The 17399-nt window shown below is 50.0% G+C and overlaps 2 protein-coding genes across 11 annotated transcripts in view; one reads left to right on the forward strand and one right to left on the reverse strand.

The window, feature by feature from the left end:
- Window positions 1-2663, reverse strand: part of LOC101096748 (NADH-cytochrome b5 reductase-like) — a 32721-nt gene extending 30058 nt beyond the window's left edge. For 8 of the 10 annotated variants that reach the window (XM_045035879.1, XM_045035877.1, XM_045035875.1 and 5 more), the window contains exon 1: window positions 2560-2663. The gene's annotated coding sequence lies outside the window, so the exon portion shown is untranslated. Of the gene's footprint in view, window positions 1-2489 lie in introns of all 10 variants that reach the window. The other 2 variants (XM_045035880.1, XM_045035873.1) reach the window with 2 other exon arrangements.
- Window positions 2664-2749: 86 nt separating this feature from the next.
- MRPL37 (mitochondrial ribosomal protein L37) lies at window positions 2750-17149 on the forward strand. Its single transcript, XM_003990128.5, has 7 exons — window positions 2750-3169; window positions 5950-6133; window positions 6229-6344; window positions 9293-9478; window positions 11795-11952; window positions 14942-15145; window positions 16927-17149. Exons 1-7 carry the CDS (start codon window positions 2824-2826, stop codon window positions 17002-17004), a joined length of 1272 nt encoding a protein of 423 aa, XP_003990177.3. The 5' UTR covers window positions 2750-2823; the 3' UTR covers window positions 17005-17149.
- Window positions 17150-17399: the final 250 nt, after the last annotated feature.

Below are 17399 nucleotides of genomic sequence, written 5' to 3' on the forward strand. Positions count from 1 at the left end.
TGTGGTGACAGCTCCGAGCCTGGAGCCTGCTTTGAATTCTGTGTCTCCCTCTCTCTCTTTGCCCCTCCCCACTCCCACTCTGTCTCCCTCTCTCTCTCTCTCTCTCTCTCTCTCTCTCAAAAATAAACATTAAATAAGTAAATGATATTCAATGATAAAACACAGTACTTATGTATAATTTAGTAATTATAGAAATTATTAAAAAGGAAATTAAAATGTTTAGAAAAGAACACCTATGTAACTACAACATGTTCAAGTACAAAGAGCCTTGCTAGCAACCCAGAAGCCAATCATGTGTCCCTTCCTGGTGACCTCCCATCCCCCACAAGGTAACCATCATCCTGACTTTTGGCATAATCATTCCCTTGCTTTTCAAAAGTAGTTTTGCCACTTTTGTGTGCAAACTTAACCACTGCAGTTCAGCTTTGCCCGGTTTTTACCTTTACGTAAACGGAATTATACCAACATATTCTTTTCTGTCTTCACTCAGTTTCTGTCTTCACTCAGGCAAGTCATCCACCAAATTGCTGCGTTTCATTTCATCTTTATAATGAGGCTAGTACTAGAGATGTCATTTTATAGGCGGAAAAACTGGAGGCGAGGTGGGGGGCGGGTTTTGTTTAATAACTTACCAAGGTCACATAGCTCCTAAAAGACAGGGATGTCCCGTTTCTTGGTTACCAATCACCTCCCACAATTCCTAACCTTTAAAACCTTTTCTACTTTTCCTGCTTCCCATGTCCATTTACACAGGGGCTTCCCATGGTCCCAGAGGATGTGCTTCCAGCCTCTCCCTACACCACCCATCCTCACACCTGCCACTAGCTCTTATCACACCAGTCTCCCACTTAAGCGAGCTTTAATGGCTCCCCATTGCCTACTGGCTCGAATCCAATCTTCTTGCCTGGTGCTCCATGCTTCTTCTGATCAGAACTTGTCCACATTCTCTTACCGCTTGGTTTTAGAAGGGCAGTCCCTCTGTGTGCAATACATCTTTCCCCTAATTTCTCTGAGATTTGGGTTTCAGAAAATTTGATTCTACTGTTCGTGAGCTCTATGATTTCAGGAGGGTTGAGCAGGCTGCAACCCCCTTGAGGGCAAGGATGGTGTCTTATTCTTCCTGTATTCTGCCACCAAGCACAAGCCTGGCATATGCAAGGCTCCAGTGAATGGTGAGTGCTCATTCAGTTTATAAATAAGGTCTGGGAGCCAGGCACAGTGCTAGGTGCTGAGATACAACAGATATAAATAGGACATGGGCTCTCTACATAAAGAGATAAAGCTTGCAGTCTAGCAAGGTGTTACGTCAATTCAACTCATTTTTATTTTGTGCTATGGACCAGGTTGGTATTGTGAGTGAATGAAGTCTGGCGCCCTCTTTATGCTTTTTTTTTTTTTTTTAACTCCCGAAGTTTTTGCAAGATAACTGAGATAAGTAAAAGCTCTGTTAACTGTAAACTGCAATACAGCATGAGGGTTATTCCTATCAGTATTTGCCTTAAACTTACCTTCTCTGCGTCTTAATTACCCTACCTTCTTTGATGTTTTGGAAATCGGCAGAGAAGTTGGCCAAGTCCACTGTGAACTTTAAAGATCTGGTTCCTGCCTGCTCCTAGCCTCTACCTTTCCAGTCTAAGAAGCATTAACTTTAAGCCAGGCCTTGACACCTGTTGTTGCCTCTGGCGAGATGACCTTTGGGTCTTCCTTAAAGGTCACCTCCTCTCAGAGGCCCATCCTGAACCTCCCCTTTCTCATGCCTGTCACATACCCTATTTGTTGCTACTATGTATTGATTCATTTACCACATATTTACTGCTGTTCTAGGTGCACGGGATAGAGCAGCGAGGAAACAAAACCCGCTGCACTCATGGAGTTTACATTCTAGTGGAAGAGAAGGTCACCAGACAAGACCCAAATGGAAAACACAGTATTTAGTGTTAAATGCTAAAAAGAAAAATAACGGGGGAAAAGATATAGGAAATATACATGCGTGTTGCAATCGCTTATTTACTTTACTTGCTTTCTGCCCATAAACTCTTCATTCCATAGCTGTTTTATTCACCAACGCAAACCCAACGCTCACCACAGTGCTTGACCAACACCGCAAGCATTTGATAAATTGGTGTCGGTGCAAGGAGCAAAGAACATCTCCATAGCTCTGGGCTAGCTTCTAGGAGGCAGATGGGGAAACCCCAAGGAAATGGGAGGAAACTAACTCCCTCTTGACGCCGGGGAAGGGGCGTGCAGTCGGATGCGGCGCTGGTGTAGTGGACAGGGCCACTCTCAGGCTCAGCGGGTGGCCCCGGTGAAGGCGCAGCAGCTGTGAGAAGTGGGTGGTGAGGCAAGGAAACTTCCAGCGCACCCACTAGGGGCGGGAGCTGTGCGGGCGCCCTTAGGCATTTCGATCCCTATTTTTACAGTAAGGGACATTGGGGCTCAGAGGAAAGTGCCCTGCCAAGCGTCAGCTGCCCGTAAGCGGTCAAGGTTACCTTAAATTCAGGTTTGAAGTGCTGGTGTTCTACCCCTAGTCCTATGCCAGCCTCTACCAAAACCACTCACCTACACACCCGCGCCCCTCCTCGAGAGGTTACTCCAGGTTCCGCCCTCTCCCGGGAGGCGGGAAGTGCCTAGCGGGTCTCACCTATGAGAAAATAAAAGTGGTCTGAGGGGTGGGGCAAGGCAGGGACATCTTGAACATTATTGGTTGAAGTGGATGCCAATCATAAAACGAGCCTTGGCATCCCGCCCCTTTCGCTTCCAGCAGGCTTTGCGCGCGGGAATATGGCGGCGTCCAGGTGGAGGTCTTGAGGAAACCAAGTCGGGATGGCGTTGGCGTCGGGGCCCGCGAGGCGTGCACTGGCTCGCCCTGGGCCGCTCGGTCTTGGGGGCTGCGGGACCCCGACACGCGGGGCGTACGAGTGGGGCGTGCGCTCCACGCGGAAGCCCGAGCCTCCTCCCCTGGACAGGGTGTACGAGATCCCTGGACTGGAGCCCATCACCTACGCTGGGAAGATGCACTTCATGCCCGGGCTGGCGCGGCCGGTCTTCCCACCCTGGGACCCTGGTTGGACGCACCCAAAGTTCCGCCGCCCAACCCCGGTTCACGAGCAGCCGCTGTACAAGGATCGGGCCTGCTACGTCTTCCACCACCGTTGCCGCCTCCTCGAGGGTGAGACCCTAGGACCAGCAGGAGGGACCTTGTTCCTCCGCCCAGCACCGACCCCGACCCTCTGTGGCCTTAGTCAAGACCTTGAAACTTTGCGGGGCTCGGTTTCTTTTGCGAAATGGGGCCGGTAGTGATTACGTTTTCTGAGGGTTTCAGGGTTAAGTGGGATGTGAAGTGCTGTGCTTGTGTGAGCGAATATTAGGTTGAGTGGCGAGGTGAAAAGACCTGGTTTCTGCCCTAGCCGTGCCTCTATCTAAATCTCAGTCATTTGGGGCAAGTGGCTGAACCTTCCAGAGCCTCTCTTTTCTGTGAACTGAGTGGTTTTGACTAGTTGGACCACATTGACCCTTGCAGCTCTTAACACCCTGGACACATAACTACATTGAAGAAATAGGTGGAGGGAGTTTATAGTGGAAAGTCGTAGCTGAAAGCGTGCTTAATCGCCTGGCCTATGGCCTCATTTCCCAGGCTTGGTGAATGTAACAGAGAGGGATGTGATTTGCCCAGAGATGCCCTGTGGGTTAATAGTGAAGCCAGGGCTACGTATCTGGTTTCCTAGATCAGTGTCCTTTGTCAAAGGTCAGAGCTGAGGTGTTCTCAAGGAAGGGATTTGGACCTAAAAGCCATCTAGCCTATTTCCCGCACCTCCCCACCTCATTCTCACTAAGAGCAGGTCAGAATGACTGAGCTGAATGAAACCAGTCTGTGTGTCTAGAGCAGTACCAGAAATTATTTTACAGGGTCCGTGGGGGGTGGGAGGGCTTCTTTTATTGAGTCACTTTCCATATATATATATGCACACACACACACATATATATATATATACACACACGTACGTGTGTGTATATATATATATGTGTGTGTGTGTGTATATATATATATATATACGTGTGTGTGTATATATATATATATATATATATTTTTTTTTTTTTTTTTTTTTAGTTTATTTTGAGACAGAGTGCCAGCGCGTGGTGGGGGGAGGTGGAGAAGCAGTGGGCAGGGGGGTGGGCAGCAGAGAGATCGAGAGAGAGAGAGAGAGAGAGAGAGAGAGAGAGAATATCCCAACCAGTCTTCTCACTGTCCGCGTAGAGCCAGACTCAAGGCTTGAATTCACGAACTGGGAGATCACGACCTGAGCTGATATCAAGAGTTGGATGCTTAACTGACTGAGCCACCCAGGTGTCCCCCCTTTCTGTATTCTTGCCTGTTCGTCCTTAGTCCCCAAATTACTGTGCAGATTCTGGTTCTAAAAACACAGAATGGTCAGGTTCAGTGGGAGCAGTATTTTCCAAGGAGTAGTTAAAAAACAAAGACCTGGCAGGATTTTTGGACTAAGCCAGAGAATAAATCCTTGATTTGACAAAAACTTAAGTCAACCAGCCAGTCTCTTAAGCCCATCAGACCCATTCCTGAAAACTGACTTTACAGCATCTAAACACTTCCATTGCCCTACCAAGGTGTTATGATGGACCTCACAAGACTTGGTACCCTTGAGGGACCCCGGGAACATTACCAGGCTTTAGGGTAGACAGACTCACGTTGTCCTCCCCACCATCACTTTCGGGGTGTGTAACTTGAAGTAAATTCCTTAGTCTCTGAGTTTCATAAAATCCATCCTATAATGGATTCCAGATGGATCTCCTCCATTCCATCAAATCACATCCAACTTGTAGATAAAGTACCTGGCACAGGTAAACGGTGATGCTCAGTAAATGGCATCTGTAATTATTACATATTGTTCGTATTCTAGTGAACCATAAAAATTTCAATTTTATTTTTTATTTTTTTTTTTGAGAGAGAGAGCGAGTTGGGGAGGGACAGAGGCAGAGAGGAGAGAGAATCTTAAGCAGCCTCCATGCCCACTGGAGAGTGCAGCGAGCCCATCCTGGGACTTGATATCATGAGCTTAAGATCATGACCTGACAAGAGTTGGATGTTCAATCAACTGAGCCACCCAGGTGCCCCCAAATCTCAATTTTTTTAATTAAAAAAAAAAATCTTTTTTTTTAATTTTTTCAAGTTTAAGAAACAGTGTCAGTATCAGAACTAAAATTCAGGTTACCTGACTCCCACTCAGGGCTTTTTCTGGTGCACCACAAAATCCAGAAGTTACATTTTTAAATGTTTGTATTTCTCAAGGCCTGCAAGGCTGAAAGTGAAAAGTCCCATTGCCCTTATAGCATTTCATTTATTAGCACAAAGGAAATTGCCTGAAGGTGTCTCCCCCAAAGTACCCTAGGCTCCATTTAATCCCAGACATAGCTTTTAAATGAAGATCTATCTCTGAAACAGTGGTGTTTTCCCATCTGGGATGAGTAGCCTGCTACCCAAAGCAGTCACCAGCCCACTGTCAGGGCTTTTCCAATCAGGGATTTTGGTGTGGGTTAATAGAAGGGATCTAGGATTTGAAATGTTGGCATCCGTCGATCTAGTCCCAGAGTCTAGAGTCTGAATCTTGCAGGCAACAGACAGACACTTTCCTGCAAGATTTAGCCTTACGACCCCAGCCATCTTAGCTGCTGTTTGAATTCCTCCTGTGCAGGCATCGACTGCCTCAGTCAACTGTTGACCATCCTTAGGTAGGCAGTCATTCCTGAAGTTGAGTTGAAATTTGGTGGTCCTGGCGTTCACTCTTATTTTAGTTCTGACTCCTCAGATGTCACAGTACAAATCCTGTCTCTCTCAAGACAGACGTTTCCCTAAGATGCTATTGGCAGACTTAAGCAATTCTTATTGAATCACCTTTTTTGTTTTTTTGGTTTTTGTAACTGATTACCCCAAAGGTGTAAAGCAGGCCCTGTGGCTAACCAAGGCCAAATTAATAGAAGGCCTTCCCAAGAAAGTGCTCAGCCTTGTTGATGATCCAAAGAACCACATAGAGAACCAAGATGAACGCATTCTGAATGTGATCTTTCACGCCCGTCTTTGGCACTCCACTGAAGACACCCCCAAGAGAGAGACCTACTGGTGAGTTTCCCCCAAGTCAATAAGATTTCCAGTCAATGGATCTTGGGAGTCAACCTGTTGCTTTACATCTCCAAATGTTTCTTCTTTCCTCCAAGCCCAGTCATTGTGGACAGTCTGATACAGCTGTGTAAATCCCAGATTCTCAAGCATCCCTCTCTGGCCAGGCGGATCTGTGCCAAAAACTACACGTTATCCACCACCTGGAATCGAGGTTAGTCATCTTGGTCTGTATTTTATCTTTCTACTTTTAGCCTGACTACCAGCTCACCACCACCGCCTCCATACCTGTGCTCATTTCCGTCCTTCACAGACCAATTTGTAGGCTCAGACACCTCCTCCTATCGTTAGCCACAGGCCAGTCTTTTTGGTTTTAGTCACTTTTTCCCAAGACTTAATTCAACCATATCTATCTATTGAGTGCCCATGAGTGCCTAAATGTTGAAGATAAGAAGTGATGAAGCACAGTCCATCTCTGCCTTCACAAAGCTCATACTGGATTGCAAGAGCCTTCTTACCCCATTCATGCTTTCTTCCTTTTCCAAATCCATTTTCCACGTAGCTGCCTGAGTGATCTTTCTAAAGCGCACTTCCCTCCCCTGTTTCAGATCCTTAAGTGTCTCCCAGGAGCTTGAACCATTTATCATAGGATCCAGAGCCGCTGTGATGTGGCCACCACCTAGTCTTTCTAGTCTTACCTCCTTCTCTGCTACCCCCACCTTCAGCCCCATCCCCGGGCCAAATTTTTTTTAAAATTTTTTTTTTTAACGTTTTTTATTTATTTTTGAGACAGAGAGACAGAGCATGAACAGGGGAGGGTCAGAGAGAGGGAGACACAGAATCTGAAACAGGCCTCAGGCTCTGAGCTGTCAGCACAGAGCCCGACGTGGGGCTCGAACTCACGGACCGCGAGATCGTGACCTGAGCCGAAGTCAGCCGCTTAACCGACTGAGCCACCCAGGCGCCCCTATCCCCGGGCCAAATTTACACTTCAGCCACCTGGAGCTTTTTGGCATGAAACTTTGACAGCTTTTGCACTGTGCTGTACATTCTGTGTGGAATGTTCTTTTCTACTTTCCTCCTTTGGTTAAATTCTACTTGTCTGCAAGGCCCCAGCCCCCTTCCTATGTGAATGCAGAGATTAGCTAGTTCTCTTCTGTGCTTCTTATGCCAGTCATGCCTATTTTTATTAGAGCATGTATTACACTGTATTGGAATTCTCTAATATCTAATATCTGCCCCACTAGACTGAACTTCTGATGGCAGGGACCTTGCCTTATTCATTTTTGTCTGCTGTGTCTTAACAGTTCATGGCACATGATAGGTGCTGACTGAAGGGATGGGCAAATGATTACCACGCTGAGGGGTTTCAGGGATGTTCAAAGCACACCAGTGTTTGGTGATTGGTGGAATTCTGGAGCAGGGAAACTAGCTCTAGAATGATTTTGGGATTTTCAGGACATCTACTTGGTCTGGTTTCTCCAGCTTGCCCCTTTGAGTCTGGACTTTCTGGCACAGAGTCAGCTTTGCAGAGGTAATGGCACCACTAAGGAAATTAGTGATCCTCATTAATAGAGGAGTACTTGTTGGCCCATCATCAAGTATTACCTCTAATTAAACTGCCCCATTTGGAGCTGTCACTGGAGGAGGGATGCGGAGGGAATTGAATTGGAAACCACACTAGAGTGGTCTGTGGGGAGAATCTAAAACCCAAGGTTAGGAGAGGTCCGGGCACATTTATCTTCCTTGCAGATTATATGTGAGGAAACAGGAAATACTTTAGGAAACTCTTCTTGAGGTGTGGGTATGATGTACTTTAACAAGCAGATCAGAGTTTATCCATCCACAGATGTAGTATCCCTATTTTACATACCCAGTGAGGGAGACCACACGCTAATTATATGACAGCGCTCTTGGCCAAACCAGCTTTTAGACATAGAAGATCATTACCCTTGATCTGTTACCATCACATTATGATTTGACTGTTTCTAAAAACCCAAAGCAGAGGAAGATTTGCCTCCGTGGAGAATCTTCAGGAGGCCATTCTCAGGGAGGCATTCAGGCACATTTTGCCTGGTGGCAACGCAGCTTCCCGTGGGGACCTCCGTGAAGGGCATCCGCACATGTTCACGGTGGCAGGTTTGCTGATTAGTCCGATGCGAGTTTGTTTCCTCATAAACTTGTGTCTCCATGTAGCAAATACGCTGATCCGACCTAGGTGAGGCTTTCTGACTGGCACAGTTTTTTCACTGTCAGCTGTTGAAGACAACTTGGCCCTTTTCCGGAGTTTAATAAAGCCTTTCTCCTCAGCCTCTGGTATCAGTCCCTCTCCCTCCCTCCCTCCCACCCTCCCTGCCACAGCACGCTCTAGTCACCTGGATTTGTCTCCTTAAACTCTGCCGTGGAGGAGCACACTTCTGTGCCTTTGCACAGGTTATTCTTCCTTAACCAAAATGTTTTTCCTTCCCTTTCTTTGCCTGGGCCAACTGTTAACTAACCAAGGGCAGTTTTGCCCTCTAAGGGAGACGTGGCAAGGTCTGGAGACATTTTTGATTGTCATGACTTGAAGAGCGGGGAGGTCTGCTGGCATCTAGGGGGTAAGGGTGAGGGATGCTGCACAGGACAGTTTCCCTCACCCAAGAATTATCTGGTCCAAAATGAGAATAGTGCCACAGTTGAGAAGTTCTGCTCTTATCCATCCGTCGGAAGCTAGTTTGAAGGCACGCCACTTTCAGAAGGATTCTCAGACCTCTGAGAGGAGGCCGGCTTTCCCCACCTCTACTGTCTCTGAATATGGCTCATACTTTTGTATGCACCTTACCTGGTGAGCTTCTCGAGAGCAGAGGGTAACTGTCATTCATTTCTGGGTCTCCAGTGTAGAGCAGGTGCTTGGGAACATCTGTGTGGGGCAGCCCTAACCTAGAGAGCCTGCCGGGCCTCAGGGCTCGTTGGCCAGGGAACACAGGAAGAAGAGTGCATCGATCGATCCCCTTCTCAAGAATCCCCGGGTTAACATTTAACCAAAGTTTTGTTTTCTGCAATTAGGCTGATCAGCTAGGACAGCGGTAAGACTTGAGCATGGCAGGGTGAAGGCTCTAGACTTGGCTGAGCTGAGGTAAGGCTTTAGACCAGGGTAGACTAATTGTCTTTCTCCCCTTTTAGAGTCTTTTCTCCTTCAGGTCCGTGGTTCTAGCGGAGCCCGACTGAATACCAAGGATCCGCTGCCCGCCATCGCCTCCAAGGAGGAGGTTGAAGCTACTAAGAATCATGTTCTTGAGACTTTCTATCCCATATCACCCACTATTGATCTTCAGGAATGCAATGTTTATGATGTGAAAGACAACACAGGTAAATGTCAAAGCCTTGCATTTCCAGGAAGCATGGAGATGAGGGTCGTGCTTTTTCTGAAGGGAAGGGATATATTGAATGCTTACTAAGTCTGCGCTGGGTGCCTCGTGCGCGTTTTCTCCTAAGAGCCATGTAGCAGCCTTTGTGCCAGGTACTGTTGTCCCCATTTTGTAGGCAAGGAAACGAGACTCAGGGAGGTTAAGGGGTTCGGTTCAAAGGCTGACTTTGCTTTTGACCTCTGAGAGGTAACTGTTGCATCAGAGTTGGAATGGGTATCTTTGGGGGGCCTTTTGGCCAGGCACCAGGTGTTTCCTTTATTCACACGTTCCTTGAGAGACACCCTTCTCTCCATGCACCCTGTAAACTCTGGCCAACATTCTGCTAGGACTGAGGAAGCCCCACAGGCCTCAAATGGGGCTGTTCATCTAAGCTCCGTCGAATAAGGCACCACCATCTCCCTAGGCAGCCAAGACAGAAATGAGGGTGTCAGGCTGGGCAGGCCCGCTGTTCGTGCCATCCAGTCCGTCCCTGTGAGGTGTAGTGTCTTCCTCCCAGCCTCCCGTCATCTCCACAGTGACAACCTCCAGCAGCCCCACCCACTCTCGGCCAGCCTGTTGCCACAGCCTCCCAGCTGGCCGGTCTGACCTAGGCTGTTTTCTGTCAGTCCCTCTGGTTCCCGGTTCCAGAGGCACCCTTCTGAAGCAGATTCCATCCTTCCCTCCATGCCCACCTCCCCGTTGCCTGTTGGGTAAAGTTGGAACTCCTCAGCTTATCACATGAGGGCCTCCAGGCCCGGCCTCGGCCCCTCTCTCCAGCCACAAACCTTACTTTTGTCTCCCCCGTACCCCGCAGACCCTCCGTTATTCCAGCTACGTGTAACACGTGGAGCCCTTCTCACCAGAGGCTCCGGCACGTCCTCTCCCTGGGATTTGTGACCGTCCACCTCTTTTTGCCTTCACCTCAGTAGTTCATCTGTCACAGTTCATCTTCGGGATCTCTTCTTCCCAGAAATGCTGTGAGGTCTTCCAGCATCGTCAGAGGCCTTTCATCTGTCCTCCCCCCACCCCTGGCTCACCCCATATCTTCACATGTCCTCCGTGTGGAGATGGCCACTTTTTCCGTCTGCTTCCCCTCTAGACTGAGCCTCTCAAAAGTAGTGGCAGGCTGCACTTGGCTGCTGTTCCTGGTGCATGTCTCAGGCTGGGCGCACGGGGAGGGCCCACCGAAGTGCCCACGGGAAGTCTTGTCTGTCTGAAGCAGCGCTTGCCTCTGGGGTTTTCTTTTTTCTTTCTTTTCTTTTCTTTTCTTTTCTTTTCTTTTCTTTTCTTTTCTTTTCTTTTCTTTTCTTTTCTTTTCTTTTCTTTTCTCTTCTCTTCTCTTTTCTTTTCAGAGAGGGCACAAGGGAGCAAGGGGCAGAGAGAGAATCCCAGGAGGGGCAGAGAGCAAGAGGGGGCGGTGAGAGAGAGAAGTAGGGCTCACCCGAAGCAGGACTTGTGCTCACCTGATGCAGGACTCGAACTTATGAACCCTGAGATCATGACCTATGAGCCCAAGTAAGATGCTTAACCTACTGAGCCACCCAGGCACCCACCTCTGGGATTTTCATAGCCAGTGTCTTCCTGGCCTCTTTCTTCCTCCTTTTCATACCTGCTTTCACTGAGCCAGATTACTTGTTCTGGAAGCTGCCAGCCTACCCAGGGTTTACTCCTAGCAGTGCAGGGGATGAGAATGATGGCCTGGCAGGGTTGTGTGGCTGGGATAACAAGGGCTAAGCCTTGATTCTCAGTGCCAGTGTTTGCAGCTCACTTGTGAGGTGTGAAGTGAGTTATTTATTGCTAATGATAAAGTGTGGAATTTCGTAAACGATTTGCTTTTAAAAATATAATTAGTGTAGATTTCAGGTTTCCTTCTACTGACATCATTGTCACCTATGTGCTTGAATGAGCGAGAAAGGGGTGTCGTTAGAGCTAGCATGCAGGAATCACCTGGCACAGGTTGGCAACATTTTCAGTAAAGAGATAGTAAATAGTTCAGGTTTAGCAGGCCACAGATGGTCTCTGTGACAGCTACTCCGTAGACACTGTGTAAATGAGTGGACATGGCTACGTCCCAGTATAAACTTTATTTTCACAAATGGGGGGGGGGGCAGATGTGGCTGGCAGGCTGTAGTTTGTCATCCCCCGAGCTGTAGGGATAACATCTGCCTTTACTGAGTCTGTAGTGCCTGGCATGGAGCTAAGGTCGGGTGACATTCCTCAGGCTTTGGGACAGGCTGATCATCCTTTCCACCCTTCCACATGATTATGTACCTTGCAGGATTCCAGGAGGGCTATCCTTACCCCTATCCCCACACCTTATATTTCCTGGAGACAGCCAGTTTACGACCACACCGCCTTCAACCAGATCACCTGCGGGCCAAGATGATCCTGTTTGCCTTTGGCAATGCCCTGGCTCAGGCCCGGCGCCTCTATGGGGTATGTATGTGGAGAAGACCTCCAAGGTACTTGACGTGTTGTTGGCCTCCTGCTTACGCTGCTCACGGAAAGAAGGGAGGCACAGGGGGGATTCCTTGCTTGACTGAGGAGTTTCAGGGAGAGGCACTTCCACTCACCCCACAGGGGTAAACTGACATCTGTCGGGGGCCTACGGTGTGCCTGTGTTTTTACATAAGATACCTCATTTGTTGATCAAAATAGCCCACAAGGTTTCTTCGTCATCCCCGTTTCCCAAGTGATGCCACCAAATACAGCTTGTCCAGCATTACACACAGTGAGTGGGGGAGAGAGGACCGGAACTAGGTGCACCCAGCGCCTACAGCTTCAGTTACTTGTGCTCTGGGACGCCGCCTTGGTTCTCTGATACCAGACCTGGAGCACAAGGCTCCTTTGGGCAGGAGGAAGGAGAGCAGTAGAGGTGGTGCAGACCTGCCTGCCAAGTGAGGGCGGGTTCTGGGGACCCAGATGCCATTTGGTGATAGCCCCTTGATTCTGAGAGAGTGTCTCAGACCTGGATGGTGTAGCGTGCAGGCTGAGTAGTTGTCCCACAGAGCTAGCCCCCACATTGGTGAGAGCCTGGCTGGGACCAAAGGCCTCCCGGGAGGGAGTAGGGAATGGCAGTAGGGGATTCCCTGAGCAGGCCCAGGACACTGGATCCTGGGGAGTCGGGGAGGGGGTGGGATGGGTGTGTATTAGGAGGAGTGCTGAGAGTTGCTGCCAGCTCCCAGGTCCGAGGCCCCCCCGGAGGAGTGAAACTCACAGTGTTCTGTTTCCCATCCTTCTTGGTCTAGGAACTAGGTGGGTTTGTGGAGGTGTGGTTAGCCAAATGAGATAGGGAGTGGAATGGACCTTGCCTAGATTGAACATTTGCCACGTGCCAGATGTTTAGTTAGGATTCTTTGTGTCAGTGTTTCTCAAAGTGTGGTCGTGGATTAGCTGCATGAGCATCATCTGGGAACTTGGTGGAAATGCAAAACTGCATCAGAAACTGGGGATGGAACCCAAGTAACCAGTGCTGTGAGAAGCTCTCTGGGTGATGCTGGTTTAAACTCAAGGTTGAAAACCACTGCATTGTCAGATCCCTGTAGCAACCCCCTGGGCAGATACCGTCAGCTTCATGTTACAGATGAAGAAACTGAAGCTCAGGGAGGCTAGGTAACTTTGCCAGTGTCACACAGCTAAGAGATTAGCCACTGTCACATCTTCATGTGACTTTCCAATCCTTGAGGGTTGTTGTCTTTATTCCCATTCTCTGACTGCATACTCATGAAGGCTCTGGACGGTTAGGTGACTTGCCCAAGATCCCACAGCTGTCGAGTGAGGAAGCTGGCATTGGAGCCCTGATCCCTCCAGCTTCAGAGGACATGCTGCCTCTCGACTCTGGGGCCGGGGAAGGAAGCAGACAGTCACATGCCAGGTACCAGGTCTGCAAGCTCGTCATAGCGTCTGTGCCAGCTGTTGCCAGCAGAGCCCGGGTAGCAAGGCTGACGCTAATTGCCACCCAGTTGGGTAGGAGAGGGGACCTCCCCACCCCCTCCAGGTACAAATTATTCCTGGGGATGTGAAGTTGAGCAATTATGGGAAGAGCCTCCATGTAAAGGGTAAAATTGCTGAGAAATTTATGTACTACCTGCAGTTTTATTGATCTGTAGAGGGAGATAAGAGTCAATACAGAATTCTCAGCTAACACTTAGAGGTACTTTTCTTTTTATTTATTTCTCGTGCAGCTAAGAACAGGTATTTCTAAGGCCAGCAGTCCCGGTGTGGCCCACACTGAGGTCTGACATTAGCTATTCCTAATGTCGCATTCAGCCCGGAGGGGTGAACGTAGGCAGCATTTTTGAATCCAGGATGCTCTGCTTCATGGGGCTTGCCCGTTGGATCTCTGTCCCGTGGGTAGTCGTCACCAAACTGGACTCTGCGCAAAGTCTCAGTGGTGTGAACATAGAATTTGTCATCCATGCTGGGACACTACCAGGGGTGCAGAGAGGTACTAGTGTCAGATACAGCGGGGCGCTAGGTGTCAGTCACGATGGGGTTGTAAGTGATTTCGTAGCTTGGGGTCTGATCCTGGCTCACGTCTCGTGGGCAACCTGGAACAGATTATACCACCTCTCTGACCCTCATCTGTGAAGTGGGAATAGACTGCTAGAATCATGAGATTACAGGTGACTCTATGTAAAACTGATATAATGCCAGGCACACGAGAGGCTTTCAGTAACTGGTTGCTGCTGTTCTTATTATTACCAAGGGGCACTAATTGAGGAGCATTAGCAAATGTGTTGACTGGGGAAAACCTGGTGCTGACACAGTGCTGTGGACACTCCAGGAATCTGACACGTTCTGGAGTTGCGTCGGGAGCACGAAGCCCAAATAAGGCAACTAAATGCAGGCTTAGAGCATTCCAGGGTGCCAGGCCCTCAGGAGCAAGGCAGAAGTGGAAACTGAGCATGCCAGAGCGTGGGCCAGTCCGTTCGGCGCCACACGTTTGTGTGACTTCAGATAAGTCACTTGCCTTGCTGAGTCTCGGTTTCCTCATCTGTCAAGTAGAGTGAGAACTGAGTGAGGTTATATATGTTCACTGACCCTCCAGGTTAACGTTCGATGGAACTGATGTCACTGCCGTTACCATCACGTAACACCATGGGTTTGAGGGATTTCTTGTTAACTTCCCAGCTCACCTTCCTGTACTCTTGCCGCTTGCCCGGTCATCACCTCCCAGCGGCAGGGATTATTCCGTGTGCTTAACCATGAGATGCCACGTCAGCAGAGCCAGTCTGGGGGAGGGAGGGCTGGCCTCGTTCTGGATGGTGCCCTCAACTTACTCTGTTTTCATGGCCCCGTGGTGGAACCCTTAAATGGGAGCAGACGTTTGTTGTAAAGGCCGGAACTAGAAGCCGCCTGTTCTGTGCTGTTCTTCACACCCCAGCGTTTCTGGTTTGATTTACTTGTCCCCTTTTCCTCTCAGAGTGACACTAAAGTTTTGGAGCAGCCGGTAGTTGTGCAGAGCGTGGGCACCGATGGACGTGTCTTCCAGTTCCTGGTGTTACAGCTGAACACCACAGACCTGGCCTCTAACGAGGGCGTCAAGAATCTGGTCTGGGTGGACTCAGACCAGCTCCTCTATCAGCATTTTTGGTGTCGCCCAGTGATCAAAAAGAAGGTGGTGGTGGTAAGTCCAGCCATCTCCAGTCTTGTGATTGGATCGGGGCTGTGACTCAGTTTCCCCAGAGTGAGCCAGGGGTAGAGTTGAAGGGATGCTTGCGAGTGGGACCCTGGCTTTAGGAACTTCCTGCCCAGGATCTCTACCTGGAGGGCTACTTTAGCCCTGCCTGTCACCTAAAATGGCACCTTCCACCCTGGGCCCTCCCTGGCTCTCCCCTCCCGCTTCCCCCTGCCCCCCTCCACACCCGGCTCCTCACGGCACCCTGTGTGCCCAGCTGCTAGCCTGGGGTCTTAGTAGGAGCTGCTGCTTTTGTAAAGGAGGCTTCTCCCCCCGCCCCCATTTCTTTAATCTGGCCATCCCCTCCTTGTCCTTCCAGGTTTAGCATAAGGACCCAGCACCCCACTGCCAGCCTCACTTAAGTGTCTCGGGTGGGTCCCATAGCCCCCGTGTTTCCCCCATCATAGCACAGTCCTGCTGCTGTTCTGCAGTCAGCTGTTGTAGGTTTTTCTCCTCCATCAAACTGAGCTCTAAGCTCTTCGGAGGCAGGGCCTGTGGACGAGGCATTCATTCCTTCATTTCATTCCAAGGACACGGGATTCTTCCGGTGGCTCATCACTACCTCACCTCAGTGCTCCACTGGCAGAGTGTAGGCCTGCTTCCTGTGCAGTGGGCGGCGGCGGAGTCTAAAATTAATGCTGCAATGTCAGGCAGTGATAAGCACTCTGAAGAGACAAGAGCACATCGGGGGCTGCGAGAGAGCAGAGTAGGGGTGCTGCTGGGTCTGCGGCTGGGGGTCCCGCATGGGCCTGAGCAGACGTGCTGTGCGGAGCTGGTATCGGCCCCTCGAATAGCATCGGTGCGGCAGCCGCATAGTTATGTCTCTTGTACCTGTCGGTGCAGCTTCTGCCCTGTAAACCCCTCCCCCGTCTGGGCCCTTCTCTTTGGCCCCAGACACCGTTATCTGTCACCTGCAGCCACACCCGCTACCCCTGCACTCTCTGCCCTTAACCCTGCTCTCCTTCTCGTCTCTGGGTCCTCCCTTCTAGAACACTGACTTAGTGCCAGACACATCCTGGTTGCTCAGATGGCTCCTCGGTGCCTGTCTAGCTCAGCTCCTAACCCAACCCCGCCCCCTAGCACAGACCCTGGGCTCCAGCCTCACCCTTCTCTTCCCTCCTCTGCACTGGCACATGTACTCTCTGTGAAGCCGCCTGCCTTTTGTTCTGCCTTTCTGGCCCACTCTCCTTGCCCTGTAATACTCATTCATACCTGGTCTCTTCCATGTATGGGAGTCAGTGAGTCATCTCCCCTGCTTCTGAGCATCATTTCCCTACTGCTGTGAGGCCTGTCACCGTTTATTGTCCCTGTTCGAACACCCAGCTGCAAGCTCCTTGAGGGCAGAGCCAGATTCAAGCCTCCGTTGGGTTTCTAACACTGGGCATAGGCCCAGTACAGGAGAAGGGGCCTGATCTGTGTGTGTGGATTAGTGAGGGATTATCATCCCCTGGAACGGAAAGGGTCAGCAGACCATTTGTTCACCGTGGTTGAGGTGAGAGGGATGAGGCGTGAGGGCGGTGCCCACTGACGAACTGGCTGAAAGCACTATGAGCGCATCACGTCCACCAACCCAGCCCCTCCGTCCTCTCTTTGTACCAGCTCCCTGGTGCCGCTTCTTGGTCCACGAGAGGAAGAGACTGGGATTATCCAGGTCTGAGGGTTTACGTAAAACCGACCTTTGTTTTCATTAAACCTAGTAGCAGGATCCTAATGGGCTGTGTTTTTTCCAGGAACCTGTTGGGCCGACTGGTTTCCAGCCAGAGACATTCAGGAAGTTTTTAGCTCTGTATTTGCATGGTGCCGTGTGAGCCGAGGACCGCTCTGAGTCTGAAGCCCCCTTGCCCCTCCCGTGGAAGATCCTGCATCCAGGGCGGTGACTGCCCGGAGCCTGAGTGCTCCCTTGTCCCCTGGTCTGGATGCCAATAAAGAGCCCTTGAGAGGCACTGGAGCCTGTGCCCGGTGTGGGGTGCTGTCAGAAGGGTCGCCTGTGGCTGCGTGTAGGTGGCGTCCTGAGCAGGTGCTGTCCTGGCAGCCTGACTGCCTGACCTTAAGCTCAGCTCTGCCGTGGTCCATTTTGACTTTAGAGAAGAGCCTTTGTCTCTTTGAGTTTCACCTTCTTCACCTGAAACTTGAGGATAACGTGACCTCCTTGTTCTGAAGACTGTAGATGGTGTGCACCTAGCATCTGCCACGTAATAGGGGC

Source organism: Felis catus, chromosome C1 (assembly GCF_018350175.1).
Source record: "Felis catus isolate Fca126 chromosome C1, F.catus_Fca126_mat1.0, whole genome shotgun sequence".
Lineage (NCBI taxonomy): Eukaryota > Metazoa > Chordata > Mammalia > Carnivora > Felidae > Felis > Felis catus.

What these genes read in the sequence shown, in the direction of transcription:
- MRPL37 (XM_003990128.5), top strand. Translation starts at nt 2,824, where the DNA reads ATGGCGTTGGCGTCGGGGCCCGCGAGGCGTGCACTGGCTCGCCCTGGG. An exon ending in CCGTTGCCGCCTCCTCGAGG is followed by an intron (nt 3,170 to 5,949) that starts GTGAGACCCTAG and finishes ATTACCCCAAAG; the next exon opens with GTGTAAAGCAGGCCCTGTGG. An exon ending in ATCCACCACCTGGAATCGAG is followed by an intron (nt 6,345 to 9,292) that starts GTTAGTCATCTT and finishes CTCCCCTTTTAG; the next exon opens with AGTCTTTTCTCCTTCAGGTC.